Source organism: Pelophylax lessonae, assembly GCF_965119305.1.
Source record: "Pelophylax lessonae genome assembly, chromosome: 2".
NCBI classification, from domain to species: Eukaryota; Metazoa; Chordata; class Amphibia; order Anura; family Ranidae; genus Pelophylax; species Pelophylax lessonae.
In genome coordinates this window covers 508,807,825-508,828,757 of record NC_138769.1, presented here as the reverse complement: position 1 = coordinate 508,828,757, position 20,933 = coordinate 508,807,825, and the positions used below count along the sequence as shown (strand labels likewise).

Sequence of the window (20,933 nt, the reverse complement as noted above, 5' to 3'; positions counted from 1 at the left end):
TCATCTATCCGTGCCCTGCATCCTCCCATCAAGGCTAAGGACACGATCTGGTATGCGGATATGCAAAATCAGACTGTGGAGCAATATGGCCATATGTGCTGTGTAGCGGCTTTAATTTGAAGCAGCATATCAGACTTAACCTTAACTAGTCAGTCATCTTCTACCTGCACCTGATTAAACAGCAGATTATCTGTGAGTACTGGGATTGTTTGTGGGGGGGATTGAGAGAGAGAGTGTGGAGGACTTTCCTGTTTGACTGCCTGCTGCAGATGTTTTCTCTGCCCCCCGTACACCTCACATGAATGCCGCAGTATGCTGATTGCACAGGACTGGTGTTACCCGCATCAGTGGATTGTTTGACTACACTCTGCTGGGTTGTCTGGTGCTTCATGGAGGTTGAGAACATGCTTAAATAAATGACTATTGTGGAGCTAACTAATTGCTTTTCCTCCTTCTGCTGCTTTACACTAGAAGATGCATTCTGCTTTCATTATAGAACTGAGCTTGATTAATACACTATTATCTGCTTACATCTATTGCAATACTGCTTCTATTCCTGCTGTGCTATCTTACACTTCCTAGACTCTTCTAAACCAATGCACAGGAGAATTTATGTGAAAGTCTACCCGATGTTACCCAACAATCCATACATGCTACATTAGGGGGGGAGTTTGTGCACACAGTTCCCAGATTTATTCCTTAATTTTGGATGATATGCAATTAATACTCTGAATTATGTTCATGCATGAATGAATGATGTCTAGATGCACTTTTTGGTATTAGACGTTGTATTTTTATGATGGTTGAAGGTGGTGAATTTTTTGTTATTTTAATAATTTAGTATTTGAATAATTGTAAGTATTTACTACTTGCCAACCGCCCTATAGCACATTTACTGCTACAGTGACCCTGCACTTTCGGGTATGAGGCACGAGTACACGTCGACGGCGGCTTGCTCCCGCTATGATTCTAGACAGCAGGAGCTGATCAGCGGGTCCCCCGGACCTGATGTCTGTCAACACCCACTGACTGTTCTGTACACAGGCAGAACATCAATCTGTCTATGTAAACAAGGCAGATTGCCGTTCTATCAGTACAGAAGGCATGGATCCTGTGTTTCTGCAAAGCAGGAACACCGATCCATGCCTTCCACTAGTAAAAGCACCTCCCCCACTACACTGAAACATTAGCTAGGCACACATTTAACCCTTTACTTGCCCCTGATATTAACCTCTTCCCAGCCAGTGTCATTAGTACAGTGACAATGCATATTTTTAGTACTGATCACTGTATTAATGTCACTGGTTCGCAAAAAAGTGTTAAAAGTGTCAGTTAAGTGTCCGATTTGTCCACTGCAATATTGCAGTCCCAATATAAGTCGCTGATCGCCGCCAGCAATTTATTTGGGTACAGTGTCGCACTACCTTGCAATTGTCAGTTAAAGTAACGCAGTGCTGTATCGCAAAAAATGGCCTGGTCTGGAAGGGGGCGATAAATCTTTTAGATCTGAAGTGGTTAGTAAAAGTTTTTTTCAATATTTGGGTCCTTAAGCTGACCATTACTGATCTGCTGTGTTTTTGTATTTTTTGGCTATTGACCATGGAGCCCCACTGACTATATTTGAGTGAGTGGACGAGTACCCACAGAGTAAATTTATTACTCCTATAATTAATGCTTTTATGCCTTTTTAATTTTTGGTATTTGATAAACTATACATGTAGATCTAGCTGGATTCTCTTCCTACACTTTACACCTGTGTGGTAGAACAGCATGTACTTTCTATGGACAGCAGTACTCTACAGCATGATGTAAGTGAGTACCTGTAAAGTAAAAAAACAACATAGTCCCACTTGCTGTTTGCTCTTTAAAGCATAAATTATAATTCCAATGAAATACTGTACTATGATATTATCATCTCACTTTTAGCCAACGGAACGCAAATATGCTGTTTAGATCCGGCAGTCGGCTTTCTTGTAATGACAACTGATGCAGCTGAGCAGCATGATTGTCATTACTAGGAGCGGGAGGGGTAGTGTCCCCCCTCCCGCTGCCTTCTGCGCCCCTTCCGGGTCTCCCGTCCCATCGGGAGACCCAAACGACCAAACGGCACGTCCTCCGCCTGGCCGAAGACCCAAACAAAGCCACATTCGGCTCTGATCGATGTACAAACTCGGAAGCGATGTCAAGACATAACTTCTGGGTACTGGAGCCTTAAAGGCGCCATATTAATATATATTAATAAAAAAAATTACAGCAGTCAAAACAGCGAAACTTGGCGTTTTGAATACTTTTAAGTGCAGAGGAAGGGTTTGGGGTCCCTCCATTAAGAGTACCTGTCACTGCCTATTACTGTCATAAGGGATGTTTATGTTCCTTGTGAGAGCAATAAAAGTGTAAAAATAAAAAAATAAAATAAAAATGTAAGAAAAAAAATCTTAGAGCACCTTATCCCTCCGTGCTCCTGCACAGAAGCAAACTCATACACAAGTTGTGCCCCCATATGTAAACATGTTTAAATCACACATGTGAGGTATTGCTGTGATCATTAGAGTGAGAGAAATAATTCTAGCACAGGACCTTCTCTGTACCTCTAAACCGGTAACTGTTAAACGTTTTTAAAGCCTCACCTATGGAGATTTTTAAGTAGTTAGTAGCTATTCCTCGAGTGTGTGCAATTTTAAAGCATGACATGTTTGGTATCTATTTACTCTGCGTAACATCATTTTTCACATTATATGAAAAAGTTGGGCTAACTTTACTGTTTTTTTTTTTTTCTCATTCATGAAATTGTATTTCTTCCCAAAAAATTGCATTTGAAAGACCGCTGCGCAAATACCGTGTGACATAAAATATTGCAACGATCGCAGTTTTATTCTCTAGGATCTCTGCTAAAAAATATATATATAATGTGTGGGGGTTCTAAGTAATTTTCTAGCAAAAAATGACTGATTTTATCCTGTAAGCAACATATGTCAGAAAAAGGCTTAGGTTCCAAGGGGGGTTAAGCAAGCAAGACAACCACAAAATGTAACTAAAATAGTTTTATTGACATGTATTTTGCATACACAATGTTATAAAATTTATATAAAGACACATATATGTTTTTTTTTTCTAAATTGATCTTTTTTATAGGATAAAATAAAAATACATGAGGGAAATTGTTATGAAAATTAACCTTGTCTGTTAAATAATTTTTACTTTTACCCGTTTTGACTGTAGAATAAATCTGTCCATGTACAAAATCAGTAAAATACTTGTAGAAATATCCACATGCCTTGTCAATTCCGACAGGTTTGTTGCTGAATGAATGCTAATCTACCAATTTTCCAAAAATACAATTTTTGACATTTTACTATTAAGGTTTAAATACATAATAATATTTGATTACAGGTAGGTGTATGGTTAGTTAGCACATCATTGCAGATGAACAGTTTTACAGATCACACAGCAAGCTGAATTTATTAGGTTAGTTTTGATTATTTGACTCAATTGCAGGCTGTTTGACAATGATCTGTATGTGTAGGGGATCCTGACCATTAACTGGCTAATTGGCTAATTATCCATTTTGCCCAAGCACAGAGTGTAACATTACAGCCATGCTTTTTTCTATTCTTGAAAATGTATGATTCAGATTAGTTATGGTCATTTGTAAGTTTTGTGGTAAATTTGGCCCTATACCTAGGCAAGTAGATGAGCATGCTCTCATATATAACCTTGCACTTGTAACTGTGCCCCATTTTTACTTCATTATCCATTCAAATCTTCATGGCAACATGCAGCACTATCATTAAGCCACCACTGTGGCAACCCAAAGTCAGAAATGCAAATCCTTTGGATTACATTCTTCACCAACCGCCTGTCCTAACTATCTGTATCATGGTTCCAACCATCAATTTAAACATATTTGACATTTAACTTGCTATGTACTTCACAGATGCAGAAATGATTTGCAAGCTCCACAGAATCAGTATTTGTTGCAAATGATCAAAAATCCTTTATGGAAATGTCCAGAACACTAAGAGCCTGTTCATATCGCCCTGGATCAGTTTAGCATGCGCTCAGTGGTTTGTTTTGATGGCAGCAAGCCAGCATTAGGAGGTGACATGAAGTGTATTTCAGCGCATTGCACAGTTTTTTTTTTCGTTGTGTCAGCTTTGTTTGAAGTGCACAAAGCGACACTTCATTTATGTCATTGCACCACAGCATGGTGCTTTGCACTGCTGTGAGTTGACATGTGGTGCCTCTCTATGTGCTGCAATAAAATGTAGCATGTCTGCAGTTTATTGCAGCTCACTGCACCACACGTACAGGCTGCATTGTAATATAAAACAGGGCAGATAGGAAACAAATGTGCTCTAGTGGTGACTGGCATTAATGAGGCTGCACTGATAGGCACTGATAGGTGGAACTGAAGGCCACTGACAGGAGGTACTAAAGGGCAGAGATAGGGGGCACTAATGGGCACTGATAGGTGGCACTGATGAATACTGATAGGCGGCACTGATGGGCACTGGTAGGGCACTGGTAGGCGGTACTGATGGGCACCCATAGGCAGCACTGATAGGTGACACTTATGAGGAGGCCCTAATGAGTGGCACTGATTGGCAGCACTGATGGGCACTTTTGGGGCTGCACTGATAATCAGGACACTGATATTCAGTGTCCTGCTTATTATCATAGTAGATGTCCCTTTCACACAAGTTACCGGCTCTCCTCTCCTCACGCTGTCAGCATGAGCAAAGGAATGCAGATAACCGGCTTGTGTTTACGTTGTGATCAGCTGTGATTGGACACAGCTGATTATGTGGTAAAGAGTCGCTGTGATTGGCCCTGTACCCCGATCTGTGATCAGCTGTGTCCCAATGAAAATGTGCCTGCTTGCAGAACACATAGCCACTAAGTTCCAAGTACTTGTAAAATCTTGAGTTATCTCAAACACTTAAGGTCCCAGCCATCACTTTTCCTTTAGAGGTGGCTTTGTATGTGAGTTCTTTTTTACCTTTACTTGTTTTATACCTTTTTGCAAAATTAACCGCTGCATGACATGCTGAGCTGATCACCGCACTGGAAGGTACCCATGAGGCCGGAGGTTGCTGACTGGACTGATGCCCTGGAAATCCTGAGACTGGTCGCATAACACTCGTTTGCTGTCCTATAATCTAGACAGCATCTGGTTCTGGTGACTTGGCACTTCACTCGTTATTGATGTTGGAGAATACCTTTTGTGTCCTTCTCATCGTTTGATTCTACTGGTTCACTGGATCACACCCACCTAATATTCTCACATCTCTTATATGAACTTTCGTTATAAGAAACGTCATATTTTTCATACCATTTATTTGAGAACACTTATTTTATTTGTTGATATTTTCAGCGCTGCAACATTCTTTTATGGTTCTATTCCTGTGTATGTATATTTTACACTTCCTTTGCTAGTTTTTTTTTTTATCATTAGCGCTGATTCATTTTTCTATATCACTTGTAAAATCTGCCTTCCAATTGTTTTGCAACACATGACAAAATGAAAAGTTATTAAAAGCATGTTTTATATTGTATTATTTCTTCCTTCACCAGCTGTTTACACAGCAAGATAAAAGGTACATGCAGCTCAAATTTTTTTTTTGGGTACATTCTCACTGAACGTGGGTTTGAAATTGTGCTCAGCTGAACTCGCACGATTTCAAACCCGCATTTCAGGGGCGATTTGAATGAAGTGTGTGGGTTCATGCACAGATGTCTATTGAAATCGCCCCTGAAGTCGCCAAAAGTGGTGCAGGAATTACTTTTGGAAACTGGTGTGGTGCTGAAAAGTTGGCGTTGCACCAATTAGGACAGTGTCGTTACTGACACTATGCTTTGATTTGGCATGCAATTTGACATGTCAAATCACATGTCAAATTGCGCCAATGTGAATGGGGGCTTAAGGTTTGATAGATTTGAAAATTATTAGAACTCCCTTTGGGATTCTAATGTTATCTAGGGTTCTGTTGGAGAAATGTCCCCACTTACTGTCCCTGTAAGAATGGTTTTACCAGACAGGAAGTGAGGGAAAAAATTGCAACAGGGGCACACACCAATAAAAAGCTGACAAGTGTGGTAGTAATCCCCTACTCTACTTAAACTGTCTATGTTGCTGATGAAGATTTTTCCTTCTAGTAATTGGGGGCCCACCTCTCAAACTAAGGTTAAAACCTAACAGTTCTCTTCCTACCATACTCTATTCAAAACTAAAGTACAGAACAAAGGGCTTGTTTTTAAAGTTAAGTGCCAGTTCACTATAGAATGCGTGCATTCCCGTAAGGTCCCGCACTTTCTGGTTTTGACAGCCCATTTATTTTAATGGACTGTCTAACATACCAGAACATGAAAAAAGTAGTGCAAGCACTACTTTTTCAGATTGTGCTGCTCCAAAATACATGGTACAGCAATTAACAAGCAATGGCATCCACTCACGTTCCACAAGGGCATCGCGATCACATGTAGTGTGGTGGGAAACATGCACCCTTCCAGCACCGTGTTCCAGAGTGAACCCTTCCTAAAGCTTATTTCACTGTATTTGAATTGCCGAAATAGATAAAAACAATCATATTTGAAAGCCTAACTCCAGACACACAGCTAAATAAACATATGATATGCATGTAAAGAAGAAACTGTTTTACCTGCCTAAGCATTTGGATTTCTGTCCATCTAATCCTGAGATTTACAGACCTCAGCCTCAAAAAATTGCCCTGCCTGGCAGAATGAAAGACCTGAATTTTCGCTGCTGTGACTGGTTGACACATACAAGTCATGTCCCCCCCTGCACACCTAGCCTGTGACCAGAGAGTAAAAATAGAACAGTACACTTCCATAAGCATGTTTTACCTATCAACATGTTTTACATGAGCACCGCAGCACAACTGACTGGCTCCTTGTACTGATTCTCTTTCTCTGCTCACAGAGTTGTATTAAACCTTAGCCTTACCTTCAGTAGTTCATAGTTGTACAGGCTCCTTTCCTGTACTGAATTTGCTTACTTTGATTTTATTGTCAGCTTCTCATAGTGTGCATTACAAGTTGAATTAGTTCAGATAAAACCTGCTTCGATTCATAACTGGAAGACATCAAGCATCATACAGCCATTTCCTCCTCAGCCTTACTGTCTCTTGCCCACCCTTTTTATTTGATGTGTTTTAGTTCTTTCAGTCATGGAGGCTCATTTGGTACATTTGGTTGTTATTTAGGGTGGTCTGCATAAAAATGTAGTCTTCTTAGAAACACCCACTTTTCCAAACTGGCATTCAGCCATCACTGCATTATGATATTTACATAATTCTACCCAAGAGTTAGCGCACTGCTTTAATCAGGGCATAGGGGTCTTGAGTGGTGTACTGGGTGCAGGGTGCTGAAAGGGATCTTGATAGGTGTAATGGAGCAGGGTGCCCTTAGGGGTCTTGAGAGGTGTACTGGGTCAGGGTGCTGTGATGTTTTCAGGAACCTATGTACATCACCCTACCAGTCCCCCCCCCCAACAGCCATGATCTGCCTGCCCTGCATAAAAAAAGAGGTGAGGCCTAGGAATGACACCACTGGGTCGTATATATAAAGTATGTAATTAAAAAGGGACAATATTTATATAAAAATCTCTTAAGAATGGTCTTAGTGGGGTGGGACCAGTAAAGGCAGAATATAAGCATCCTAATTGCAAGCTTTAATTAGATGTATTAGATGTTTTTAATACAGAGCTGCATTCATTTGTGTCTGTTATACTGTATCTGCTTGGCTTTCAACTTTAAACATCAAAGGAACATCATAAGGATAGCTTGTACCAAAGATCTGCTTGGTCCAAATTGCTTACATTTTTGCCTAGTGTAGTTTTCTTAGCTTATGTTCACTTGTCATAAACTCTACCAGCAGCAGGTCACCTTACTAATAACTAACAGCAGGCTTTAATTCAGATATCTATTTTCTTCTTGTATTGGGCTTGAAAAGCCAAGGTGTTGGCAGTTCATGCCTTTTCATTGCTTGTATTATTTTATCTAAAAATTCTGCATTATCTTTGTGATTTACAAATACTGGATGCAACTTGGAGTGCCATTTAAGTGCTGACCTATTTGAGTGTTTTTTGCCTATTCTAAAGGGTTCCAAGTTCTCACATTGACAATCTTCAGAATTCCCAGTCCTTGCTGAATTTCCTTTTGATGTTGAATAAAAGTGTTCATATGGACACATCTTCTGTTTCAACAAGAATGGACTTAGTTGTTGGAGAAAAAGTCTCATAGGCATGATCACAGCCTTTAAATTGTATACAGGATTGCCTATTTTCAATATTTGTTGACTCTTTGGGTTGACACCAGCAGCGCAAGCATGACTGAAATTAAAAAAATGAATGAAAACATTATAATATTATATTCATTGTTGATACTTTTATGTAATTGGCAGTTAGATGCTGTGTATTTCAGAACAGAAAATCAAAATATTAAAATATTCATTTTAGAGTTCAGAAACATATACTTTTGGTTAGTACAGCAAAGCATGATATGTAATAAAACTATAGGCAAGCGAATGAAAGCCACTGATATTTAAGGACTAATACATACAATAGGAATATTGGACGAATGATAGTCCGTTCTTTTGCATGCTAGTCTCATATTGGAAACCGATACGTTACCAAATTCCAAAAATTTTCGTATGACAGAATACAACTTTGGAAGTGATGTAATATATTGTATTGTATTGCAATGTATTCTTTCGCTTCTGAGCATGCGTAATCTTGGCCACATGATTTTTTTTCATACAAATACTATACTAATTATGCAAAAATCGTTCCTTCTGTTACTGTACAATAAAAAATGTTGTGCTTGTCCTTTTGGATATTTTTGAACTATCGTGATCGGCTCTTGGAAGCCGTGTACTAATGATCGGATTATTAGATGATCACTCCAAAAGCAGCATTTTTTATCCAATTTTCTCATTGTGTGTATTAGGCATTAGAGTGTAAATCATAATACCCTCATGAGTACTGTAATGTGTAAATAAAGCCAATACATTTTGTCTTCTTTTAGATTGGGAAGGGAATGGTTGCAATCACAACCAGGTTTTCTTTTTATGTCTCTGTCCCATCAGAGAGATTTTCCTTCATATGTTGTCCCAGACATACAGTAGAAGGTCAGCAGAAATCTCTCCAAAGTGAGAATATAACCCCTCTTAGACAGTTGTTTAGAGTTTAGGAAGATTTCCCCTCACCTCCTGTTCCTGTAAAATCTCCAAAAATGTGGATTTCCTATCATTTTCTGTTCTGATCACAATGGTCACCAAAGCCAGAACAAATTTCCCCATAGGGATACAGTATTTAAGACCTGACAAAGGTTCTAAATTTTACATGAAACAAAAGAAAAAAATGTTCTGACTTTTTATACACTTTAATGAATTAACAATAATATTTATGCAACAATTGTTTGACGACTATCTAAGAATACAATTTGGACATATTAGATGTCTTTTTTGACCTGTAGCATCTTGGAAGGACAGGGGGTTATTTATTTTTACTAAAATGGCTTCTCATTATTCATCTATAACCTAGTTAGAGCAGTAGTTGTTATGTACGTAGATCCACGAGCAAACATTAGGCTCACACACATTATAGCCTGACTGCAATTTTTTTAGATCTACAAAAAGCTCTTTAGTGCAAGGACCTAACTGATACAGATTGAATGGATAGTTTAGCTAGGTCATCATATTTAACAGTTAGGGTCCTTTCACACCTGGCCATTCCACTGACGGACTCCGTTTTGCTTAACAGGGATCGATCCGCAGATCCCTACTGAGCAGGCGGATGACAGCTCCGTCCCTGCACTGTGTGCGGAGATGGAGCTGTCAGATCCCCGCTGTCCTCTATGGGGGAATCGGATGAGAATGGACCGCCTGTCCGTTCTCATCCGATCCAATCTGATCCGATCCGATGGATAGATGGAAAATAGGGTTTTCATCCATCTGGATTTGACGGACAGGATCGGATCAGATGGCAGCAGGTGTTAGCGGAGATGTCTCCGCTGACATCCGCTGCCCCATTAGGATGCATGGGGCATCCAATTAGGTCCGCCTGAAAAACTGACAGACGGATCTGATCGGACCGTGTGTGTGAAAGGGGCCTTAGAGTAAGACTGTCCATAAACTGTAAAGGTAGACTGTAATATGCATGGTAGGTAGATCACTTACTTGTCAAGTAGTAGTGAAAACGGTTGCAGAAATCACACATGATATAATTTAAGTCATATCTCATGAACTACATACTGTACTAGACTTTCAAATTCCGATTTAACTGAACAAATGTTTTTATATTTTTGAAGAACTTTTGGTTAATTAATTTCAGTAAAAATTATCTAACATAAGGGAACAGATTGCTAAGAGAGGACGCTTTTATCTTGATAGTAGCACTTGTAATTCCCAATTTATTATGTGTATAGCTGAGGACCATGCACCGAAAATGTAGCACAAGTCATGGAAGACTGAGGTAGTCCACTTTTCATGGCCTGAGACCAAGAAAACTCCAGCTCAAAAGAGGAGGCTTTACTTACAGAGTCCAAAAGCATACACAGTCCTTGGGCACAACCTCAAAGCAGAAGTCCAGCATCCAGCCCAGGAGCGCTCCAGGGCAAGCAGCCCTGAAGCTCACAGATCCATTCACACACAAGGGACAGATGCTCTTCTCTTGACTCCAGCCTATTTACCAGGAGCCCATCCACCATCTGGGTATACCTCCACAAGGATTGGATAGGCTCAACTAAATATTCATGCTGGGTATTTGAATCCTCCCACTCTAATCTGCAGAAGCTTCTCCTAGAGTCAGGGGGAGGTAATCAAACTCCCAGCATGTGGAGTCTTGAGCAGACCAAACTAAATTCTGGCTCCTATGGCTACAGCAGAAGCCCCATGCTAAATTTATCTCACAGGCTATGTAGGAGGCGCTACATATATTATATGTCCTATATTAAACATCAAGTACTTGCATTTTGTAATACAGTAGCTAAAATATACACAGGATGAATAGGTTAATTAAATACTAACTTCTTTCTGAAAAAGCTAGTTTCCTGGCTACCTCTAATTTTAGTAGTATATGGATTATAGTCTGGGAACAAGCATAATGCAAACATGCAGCCAGTAATGTTTAAGTCTGAAATCCTTATTTATTTCTGGCTCGGTGATTTAGAAAGCTAAATGCCAGACAAAGAGTCACAGGTAACATTTGTAGAAAGATGGGTCATGAATCACGAGCTGCAAGTTTCCTTGAGAATTAAAGGATGGAAATATGTATTTTTAAAAGAGATGTATAGGAATTTTTTTTTTTTTTTTTTTTTAGTTGAATCATATTTACCTAGTTGTCCCCTAACACTGAGATTTGAGTGATCAAACACTGCCAGTCACAGCCCTCTGCTTGGTCCCCCTCTTGCTCACTGGTGCACTGGGCTGTGGAGGGAGGGTGAGAGCAGCCAGCTCAGGTTCTCAGCGGTTCATTGAGAGGCTGAGCCAGGTGCTGGTCCAGGCATGTGGGCAGATCCCGACATATGATCACGATCCTTCCTGAGCCTGGACCGGCTCTGTGACGTCAGCCGACAGCAGGCTTCAGCCCACTGTCTGCTGAAAACGGTTCACAGGAGTGCAGAATGATCTGCACTCCTGTGATCTACAGGGAAAGCACAGCCAAACAAGCTTTGGCTGTACTTCTCCTTTAAATACTTGTACTTGTATTAAAATATACTAGTAAAACAATAAAATCTCCCTATAAAAGTGTAAAAATAATTGTGTTACATTCCAAAATTTTAATCTTCTATGATGCAAGTGGATTTACTACCAGTAAGGGAATATTTTAACCAACAGGGGTGGAAACCCAGCTTACAAAAGGATTAGTATAAGCCAGGGCTTGTAGGCCTGGTAGGCCAGCAAGTCCCCCTGGCCCCGAGGCTGCAAAAAACCTGTAAAAAAAAATGGCCACGGCCGGACCGACATGCACACTGCGCCCCCTGCCCGGGAATAGCCGAACATGTACAGGCTTTCCCGAGCGGTGGCGGCGCATGCGCGGTGACATATTTGCGCCGGGCGGTGCCATTTTTAAATGTGCGGCGCCTCACCAAAAGGTAAGTGAGACTCCTCCCCAGCCCCTGCATCTTCTCAGGAGATGCAGTGCTGTGGGCATGGTACAGGAGATTCTCCTGTACCATGCCCGCAGCCCCACATTGCCTGAACTATACCCACAGCCCTGCATCTCCTGTACCGTGTCCACAGCCCTGCATCTCCTGCACCATGTCCGCAACCCCTGCATCTCCTGCACCATGCCCGCAACCCTGCATCTCCTGCGACACGCCCGCAACCCCTGCATCTCCTTTACCATGTCCGCAGCCCCTGCACCATGACCACAGCCCCTGCATCTCCTGCACCATGCCCACAGCCCCTGAACCATGCCCGCAACCCCTGCATCTCCTGTACCATGTCCACAGCCCCTGCACCTTGTCCACAGCCCATGAAACTCCTGCACCCTGCCTGCAACCCCTACATCTCCTGCACCATGCCCACAGCCCCTGCATCTCCTGTACCATGTCTGCAGCCCCTGCACTATGCCCGCAGCCCCTGCACCTCCTGCACTATGCCTGCAGCCCCTGCATCTCCTGCACCATGCCCAAAGCCCCTGCATCTCCTGCACCATGCCCAAAGCCCCTGCATCTCCTGTACCATGTCTGCAGCCCCTGTACCATGTCCACAGCCACTGCATCTCCTGCACCATGCATGCAGCCCATGCATCTCCTGCACCATGCCCGCAAATCCTGCATCTCCTGCACCATGCCCGCACCCCCTGCCTCTCCTGCACCATGTCCGCTGCCCCTGCATCTCCTGCACCATCTCCGCATCTCCTGCACCATGTCCGCAGCCTCTGAATCTCCTGCACCATGTCCGCAGCCCCTGCATCTGCTGCACCATGTCCGCAGCCCCTGCATCTCCTGCACCATGCCCTCAGCCTCTGCATCTTCTGCACCGTGTCTGCAGCCCCTGCATCTCCTGCACCATGTCCGCAACCACTGCATCTCCTGCACCATATCCAGAGCCCCTGCATCTCCGGCACCATGTCCAGAGCCCTGCATCTCCTGCACCATGTCCAGAGCCCCTGCATCTCCTGCACCATGTCCAGAGCCCCTGCATCATGTCCGCAGCCCCTGCATCTCCTGCACCATGTCCAGAGCCCCTGCATCATGTCCGCAGCCCCTGCATCTTCTGCACCATGTCCGCAGCCACTGCATCTCCTGCACCATGTCCACAGCGCCTGCATCTCCTGTACCATGTCTGCAGCCCCTGCATCTCCTGTACCATGTCAGCAGCCCTTGCATCTCCTGCACCATGCCCTCAGCCACTGCTTCTCCTGTACCATGGCCTCAGCCCCTGCATCTCCTGCACCATGCCCGCAGTCTCTGACATGTCCTGTACCATGCCCACACAGCCTATGACCACCTCCTGTACCATGGCCGCACTTTTAACTGGCATTGGCTGATAAATATATATATAGCCCTATATGCTTTCATATCTGTGTTATCTATATATAATACACTCTTCAACTATGCTTTAAAATGCATGGTTTTCCCTTTTATGAACAAGAAAATAATGGCGTTATGCTGTTGGGTCGGTATAATAATGATATGGGGCTGGTATAAAAATTTTTCCAGGGCTGAATCGTATTCCCAGTCCGGCCCTGGTATAAGCACTATCATTGAGCAGGGCTAATACATATTAAGGAGGACCTTCAGCCAGGTTCCAAAAAATATCAAGTCAGCAACTACAAATACCGTGGCTGCTGGCTTTTAATAAACAGACACTCACCCGTCCAGGGATCCAGCGCCATCCTCAAGTCCTCTTTTCCTGGTTTAACTTTAACGTTCCTGTTACAGAGGCTGAATAGTGAGTTTAAATGTGACTGTAATAGATGCCAGCGTTAGACTCAGTAAAATCTATAATGTAACAGAGCTGGTCAAACACACTTCCACCCCTTCTCTACAATACAATCAGTAAAGGAAGACTTCTCCTGAGGGGTATTGCTTTTACTCAGGTCTACCAGCCTAGAGCAATGCAGGGTGAAAAAGAGGAATGTTGAAGCCTTTTCAATATCCGTTTCAAACTATATTTTTAACTTATAAACTTATAACATTTTGGGGACAAAAGACTATTAAGAGATAAAAAAAGTGCAAGGATTCACCTGGGATGTAAAAATACTGTATAGGTATATTAGAAAGAATAGTTATTTTGTAAAATCTTACCTTAAAACAATTTTTATATTTTGTGCTTACCAAATAAAGCACAATAGGATTAATGCAGGAATTAAAGTCGGCCATGTTTATACCAACATAGTTCAACATGAGCAGAAAGCTGCAATTGGAAAGAAAATATGTACAGTTTACTGTCATTTTTATAATAGCAGGCGCTATAGTCAAAGTAACATAATAAACTTTTTTCATTAATGTAGTATTTTTTTGTATAATCCAAGAATACAAGGTACACTTACAAGCTTGTAGTAAAAATATGTAATACTGTTAAAAAAGTGTTTTATAAAATCTGTCTCCACCACTAAGGGGTAATGCATTGGAAAAAGTCTTGCAAGCTGCATTTTTGAAGAATTTCTCCACTTGTGCTATTAAAGTTCATTGAAAATGCATCCCTAAAAATGCATGTTTGCCATAAAAAATTATGCTCAGCAGAAGTAGCTCTGCAGTAATGACCTGTCTTTTTGTATAAAGGGTAGTGCTAATGCCCACTAATGTTAAAAATACGAATGCTCAGCGTTTAGCAAACCTACCTAATTTATCTTGGCATCCTTGCTGAATATGAATATAAAAGTACTAACCACATTTTAACAGGCTCTTATCATATTTAACTCAAATCTCTCTTCCCTGTCTCACCATTCATTTTTTATTTTACCTTGTTCCTACAGAAAGAAACTTTTATTATTTCCTGTGATATCATCACCAGGCATATGAAATTATTTTAGGGGCAGTTGCTGGGAAATCTGTTCGTATTGGGACACGTATACCCCCAAAAGTACTTATTATAAGAGCCCTTTACCTACAGTACATACAGGGGTTGATTTACCAAAGGTAAATAGCCTGTTCACTTTTCAAGTGAAAGTGCACTTTGCAAGGGGATTTACCCTTGGCTTAGTGACTCACTTTACTGCTAACTTTCATCATTCAATCATGTGCAAGCAAAAATACAAATGTTTTACTTGTTCCTTACATGTGATTGGGTATTCTTTGCAAAGTGAATTTTCACCACATTCACTAAGCTAAATTCCTCTTTAAGTTTTCATGTGCATGATGCCACCTAGACAAGACTCAAGGGTGGTGCAAGGGTAGATCTGGTAGACACCTTAAAAGGGTTCTAAAGGCATACATTTTTTTTTTTTTTTTTTTTTTTTACCTTAAAGCATTCTATGTAATAAGGTAAAAAATACTTCCCAGTTTCATCTCCTCCAAATACTTACATGGTTCCTCTTTGGATCTTGTGCAATGCCCAAGAACAACATCACAGCAGCCTCTCTCTCTTCACAGGCACAGAGGCAGCAGCAGGTGCCATTGGCTCCTGCTGCTGACAATCAAATCCTGTGAGGAGGGAGCAGGGGGCCAGGGGCAAGTCGCACTATGGACACACACAGCTCAGCTCAGGACCAAGCCCGTACTTCTGCCCCCATAGCAAGTGCTTGCTATGGGATAGACACAGAAGAGGAGTAGTCAAGAGTGCTGGCAGGGGACCACAGAAGAGAAGGTTTAGGAATGCTCTGTGCAAAACCATTGCACAGAGCAGCTAAGTATATCATGTGTATTATTTTAAGAAAAAATAGTTGAGCATTTACAATCACTTTAGGATTCCATGGCTACCATCTGGGGAACATTTATTTTTTTTTATAGGGGACCATTTTTTTTCTGTAACTGAGAGGTACATATAATAACAGCAGCACAATATAAACCATGGGTACTTAAAGCGGAGTTCCGGCCTCAAATACCTTTTTTAACTAAAAATACCCCTATAATACTAATCCATCGCCCTTTACAGAACCACTATTCTCATACTTACAAGGTGTACAGTATTGGATTTTAGTCAAAGTCTTACTTTTAAAAACACTGTTTGGGTGTGGCCATCTTGGATGTGGGCATCTGAAGCTGCAGTGTAATCTGCTGTGTCCTTTTCCTGATTCCAGGGAGTGTTCTGGGAATTCTTCCAGATTCCAGCCTCCTGGGAGTGATGACAAACAGCTCCCAGGATGCAATGCAAAGTCGGAAGTGATGTCAGTGGCTGTGGCCACAGAGGGGGGAGAAGGAGGAAGTACAATAAAAAATGCCCTGAAAAAACGGTAAGGGACCCCCGAAAAAATTGCAAATGCCCAATTGTTGATCAGCATAGCGAGCACTCCAGGAATCACTAAAGTTGCAAAATAGGCCGGAACTCCACTTTAAGACTGATCTGTCCTAATCAGACTGTGCTATACTTTATGTATCCTCTGCTGGAATCCTATTTTCAAGTTCTGCTACTGCCAGTAATAAATCTGCTTAAAAAATAAATACATTAAAAATATTTTGTTTTACCTGAGAAGATCACATCTCTTGACATCTTCAGAATCATAAAATATAAACTTGATCATACGACCGAGGTGTAGAGGAAGCCAGCATATGGCGAAGACAAGAACTAGGAAAAACACTGTTTTAGCCACGTTCCACCTCTAAAAGATAAATACAAAATTCAAAGCAGTTACTTAACTGCATAGATTGCTATGTTTTTTTTTACAGCCTAATGATATTCAATATTGGGCAGAGCCAAAGTTACAACTAGAGCAGCTGACAAAGCATCAAATTGTCGGTAAAATTCCAGGCTCTCTTCCTAATCCCACATACAAGTTGCAGAGCACTAATAGTTTACACTATAACCATGGAGTGTGGAAAAATAGGATAAAATAAATCTTTATAGGCCCATGCACACTGACTGAAAAATGTTTCTTCCTGAGGAGTTTAGTGTTTTGCCTTTAGAAGCAGCTAATGTTATCCTATGTATCCATGCACATTAGAACGTTTCGAGGCACTAAGCAAATCCTAAATGCCTGTACAAAAATGCTCTATTTGGGTCTTTTTTTCTGCCAAAAGAAGTGGCCTTTTTTAAATTCAGTCTGGACCAAAAGTATGTGATGGGTTATACCTGCCTGGTTAAATGCATACAGAAAAATCCAAACCATAATACAGTATAATAACAAAAAGAGCAGATACAGTCAAGGCAAATACTATATCCAATTTAAAAAAAAAAACTTTGCTTAAAACAAATAAATACATATAGAAATCTTAACTTGACTGAAGATCCCACAGCAAATAATGTTCCCATTAAAGTGTTACTAAACCCAGGACCCTGCATTCACTATATCTGGTCTCCTACAGTACACGAAACATGGAAATGCAATTGTTTTAGTAAATATAAACTGCTAAATACTTTTCCCATCAGCAGTATATAGTCTTGTGACTTCTATGAGTGTCTGGTTAAAGCTTGTAGAAAGAGTCATTTTTCTACTCTGACTGTCCTATGAGGCTGCAGGACCCCTTACCCTCTGTCTGGACAGTGCTGATCGGCCCTGTGCTGATCACATGCACTCTCCCAAGAAAAAAAAAAAAACTCTAGCAATACACACCAAACTGAGCATGTGCAGAGTGGCTTCAAAGGCTCTGTATTATCAGGAGATGGATTGGGTACAGTGGAAGAGGGGGAGGATCAGAAAAAAACAGGATCAAGCAGCCTTTTTACAAAATATGCAGGATTAACCCCTTACATCCCACAGTGTGTATAACAAGCATGCTTTACTGCATTTACAGACTGATTTTACTGTTGTGGGTTTAGTAACACTTTAATAGAATAGAATAGTAATTAATAGAGCAAATGACAACAGTGTCAGCCAACCCAGCACCACTCCTATCAGCACACATTGGTCACACAGCTGGGGGTCATGTACTAAAAATGAGCACGTATATCAATAATGTGTTAATGAACTTCGCCGGCTGAACCCAATCAGAAGTTCTAAAAATGCATCTGGAGGTAAAAATACACATTGGTGGACTGGAAAAAGATAAAGTACAACATGACATATGGAATGAGGTGGTCTGGAATAGGTAAAGTACAACATGACATATGGAATGAGGTGGTCTAGAATGGGGAATGTACAGCATGATATATATATAATTAGGTGATCTGAAATAGGGAATGTACAGCATGCCATAAAAAAAGAAGTGGGGAAGAAGATGGAATCTACAGCAAAACATATAGAGAATAAGGCAGCCCAAATATGAAATGTAGAGCAGGAAATACAGAATGAGATAGCCAGAATTTGAAATGAATAGCAGGGAAATATGAAATGTACAGCGTGACATATGGAATGAGGTAGTCTGGAATGGGGAATGTGCAGCATGACATACAGAATTGTTAACACCTATCCAAATATTCATGGGTCATTCCAGAGTTTACAGGTTAGCCACTGTGATTTAAGCCTTTAAAGGTGTCTCTGTTTTTTTATTAATGATCACTTCCCCTGGCTCATTTCTACTTGCAATCCAAACAGCCAAATTAAAAAGGCTATATAAATATAATTATCACCACACATTGAAGAAGGCTTTATAAAATGAAAAATCAATAATCGACATGTTTTAGATATTTGTATTTTTGGTACAGCTATTAAAGCAGAACGCCAGCAGACACATGCTTAGTTTAGGACCCCTTGTTTTTATTGTCTGATGTAACATCTTTAGGGGAATAGCATTTTTTTCCCCATTCCACAGACAAAGAAGTGAGAGGAAGCCTCCCAAAAAGGGGAAAGGGGAAATTACACCTTCAAAGCTGTCACTGGGACAGGTGTCCCCATTTCGTGGGATTTCTCTTCACTTTCTGTCTGGTGACAACTGCCACCAGGAAAAGAAAAAATAATCTGATCTTTTCAACAAGGACACAGACAATAGTAAAAAAAGAAAAAACAGAGGCTCTAAGGCTTAGTTCACACCTAGCGATCTAAAATAAATTTCCAGAACCCCTTAAACACCCAACAGGATTGCTATTATATCGTATGGTGCTTATTCCCACTTGTGTTGTCTCACTTGAAGCTTGTTGCTTGAAACTGGACTAACTACAGGAGCTTCAGTTGGGCAGAGTTGCACATTTCTGATCATTTTTGGACTTTAATAGGAACGAGTGAAAACATTATGGTAACACACATTTTTATGCATGATTTCTTGACTCTCCTTCTCTTAGTAACTAGCTTTCATTTGGCTAAAAAAAAAAAGCAGCCAAGCCTGAAACTCCTGAAAAATGCATTTATTGTACAAATGTACAAAAGACAATGCTCCAAACACGCCTATAGAAGATCAAGCTCAAGTGTGAACCTAGTCTAAAGCCCCCTACACACACAGCGATTATCGGCCGACCGATCGTCCGTCTTTTGTCCAGAGTTGGGTTTTGTTGGTTGGAATGTGCCTAGACTGCACACAAATTTTCTCGCCCAACACAAATCTGCTTCAGAAGTGATGTCATGTGTTGGTTTGCTTTCTTTGTGTTCTTTCTTCTCTGAGCATGCCCAGACTTGCTCATAAGATTTTTCCCTGTCGTAATCTGTACTGACTGCACGAAAATCGGCCGTGTTTTGACAGCGAACAAAAATGTTATAGCTTGCACACCAGATTTTTTTCGGCCGAAAAGTCTGAGTCGGTTGTCGGAAGCATCATACTAACAAGCCGAAAATCGGCAGATAGGTCGTCGGATGAAAATTCCCTGCCGATTTTCGACGCGTGTGTACGAGGCTTTACTCTTACCCACATTATCCAAAATAAAACAAAAAAAAAAAAAAGTAAAAATTAATTTTATGACTTACTTGTTTAAAGTGGTCGTTCATTGAAATCCCCAGTCCACGTTTCTTCCATAACAACTGACAAGTCATCAGAGTATAAAACACTGCTGTCACAAGCAAAGGAAGGCAAAAATAGAGGCTGAAAAGCCATGGGTCTTTGTAGGTCTTGTAGAACTGAAATGGGAAAGGCATCTTTCAGTAAACTGGGATATATGTGTGCTATAAAGTGTAATTGACAAAACCACCTATGTTAGCAAACCTCTTGATAGAAGCAAATAAAAATATTCTTCAATATCCACCCTAATGCAGAGATCCATATGTATTGGAACATACATTCTTGTTTATATCCTATATAATATATGAATGGGTGTTAGGCGTAATAAAACACAGCTTACCTGCATAAAGGATGATTTTTGTTCTGGAAGCAGCATACAAGTTTCTATCCTATGTCCTTTGTAGTTGAATTTGATAATATCAAAGCCTATGGCCTCAGGCACTGCCAGCACAACTGATAAAACCCAGATAAATGCAATTTCCAGCAGAATCAATTTGGATGTTCTACTTCCACGGATACAATTACAGGACACTGCAGCTCTATATCTACATGGACAGAAAATATTGAGTAGTGAGAAAACCAATACACTATATATATATATATATGTATATATATATATATATATATATATATATATATACACAATCACACCCCCACATATTATCCCCCTTACCTTATTCACTTTTAACTCTTAAAGTGGTTCTAAAGGCTGGACATTTTTTACCTCAATGCATTACCTGTCCCTGAATTTCTATTGCCCCTTCCCCCTCTGTATACTTTCCAGAGTCATATTCTGAATTCAAGGCTGTGCCCTTCTGCAGCAGCTCTCTCCACTCTCAGCTCACAGAGGCAGCAGCAGGAGCCATTGGTTCCTGCTGCTGTCATTCAAAATCTGTGAGCGGAGAGCTTGGACAAGTATCAGGTTAGGTTTATACTAAAACTGACCATACACATTGAAGTATGATTGCAAATTGTATGTACAATCTCATTTATTTTGGCCAT

General features: G+C 40.9%; 1 protein-coding gene across 1 annotated transcript in view; it reads right to left on the bottom strand.

The window, feature by feature from the left end:
* Positions 1-7,520: 7,520 nt before the first annotated feature.
* The window catches only part of EDNRB (endothelin receptor type B), a 48,000-nt gene continuing 34,587 nt past the window's right edge, over positions 7,521-20,933 (bottom strand). Inside the window, exons 4-8 of the mRNA XM_082245680.1 lie at positions 20,272-20,476; positions 19,901-20,050; positions 16,596-16,729; positions 14,277-14,385; positions 7,521-8,350 (exon numbers count right to left, since the gene is read on the bottom strand). Coding sequence (XP_082101806.1) covers positions 8,198-8,350; positions 14,277-14,385; positions 16,596-16,729; positions 19,901-20,050; positions 20,272-20,476 — 751 coding nt within the window. The 3' untranslated portion in view covers positions 7,521-8,197. The remainder of the gene's footprint in view (positions 8,351-14,276; positions 14,386-16,595; positions 16,730-19,900; positions 20,051-20,271; positions 20,477-20,933) is intronic.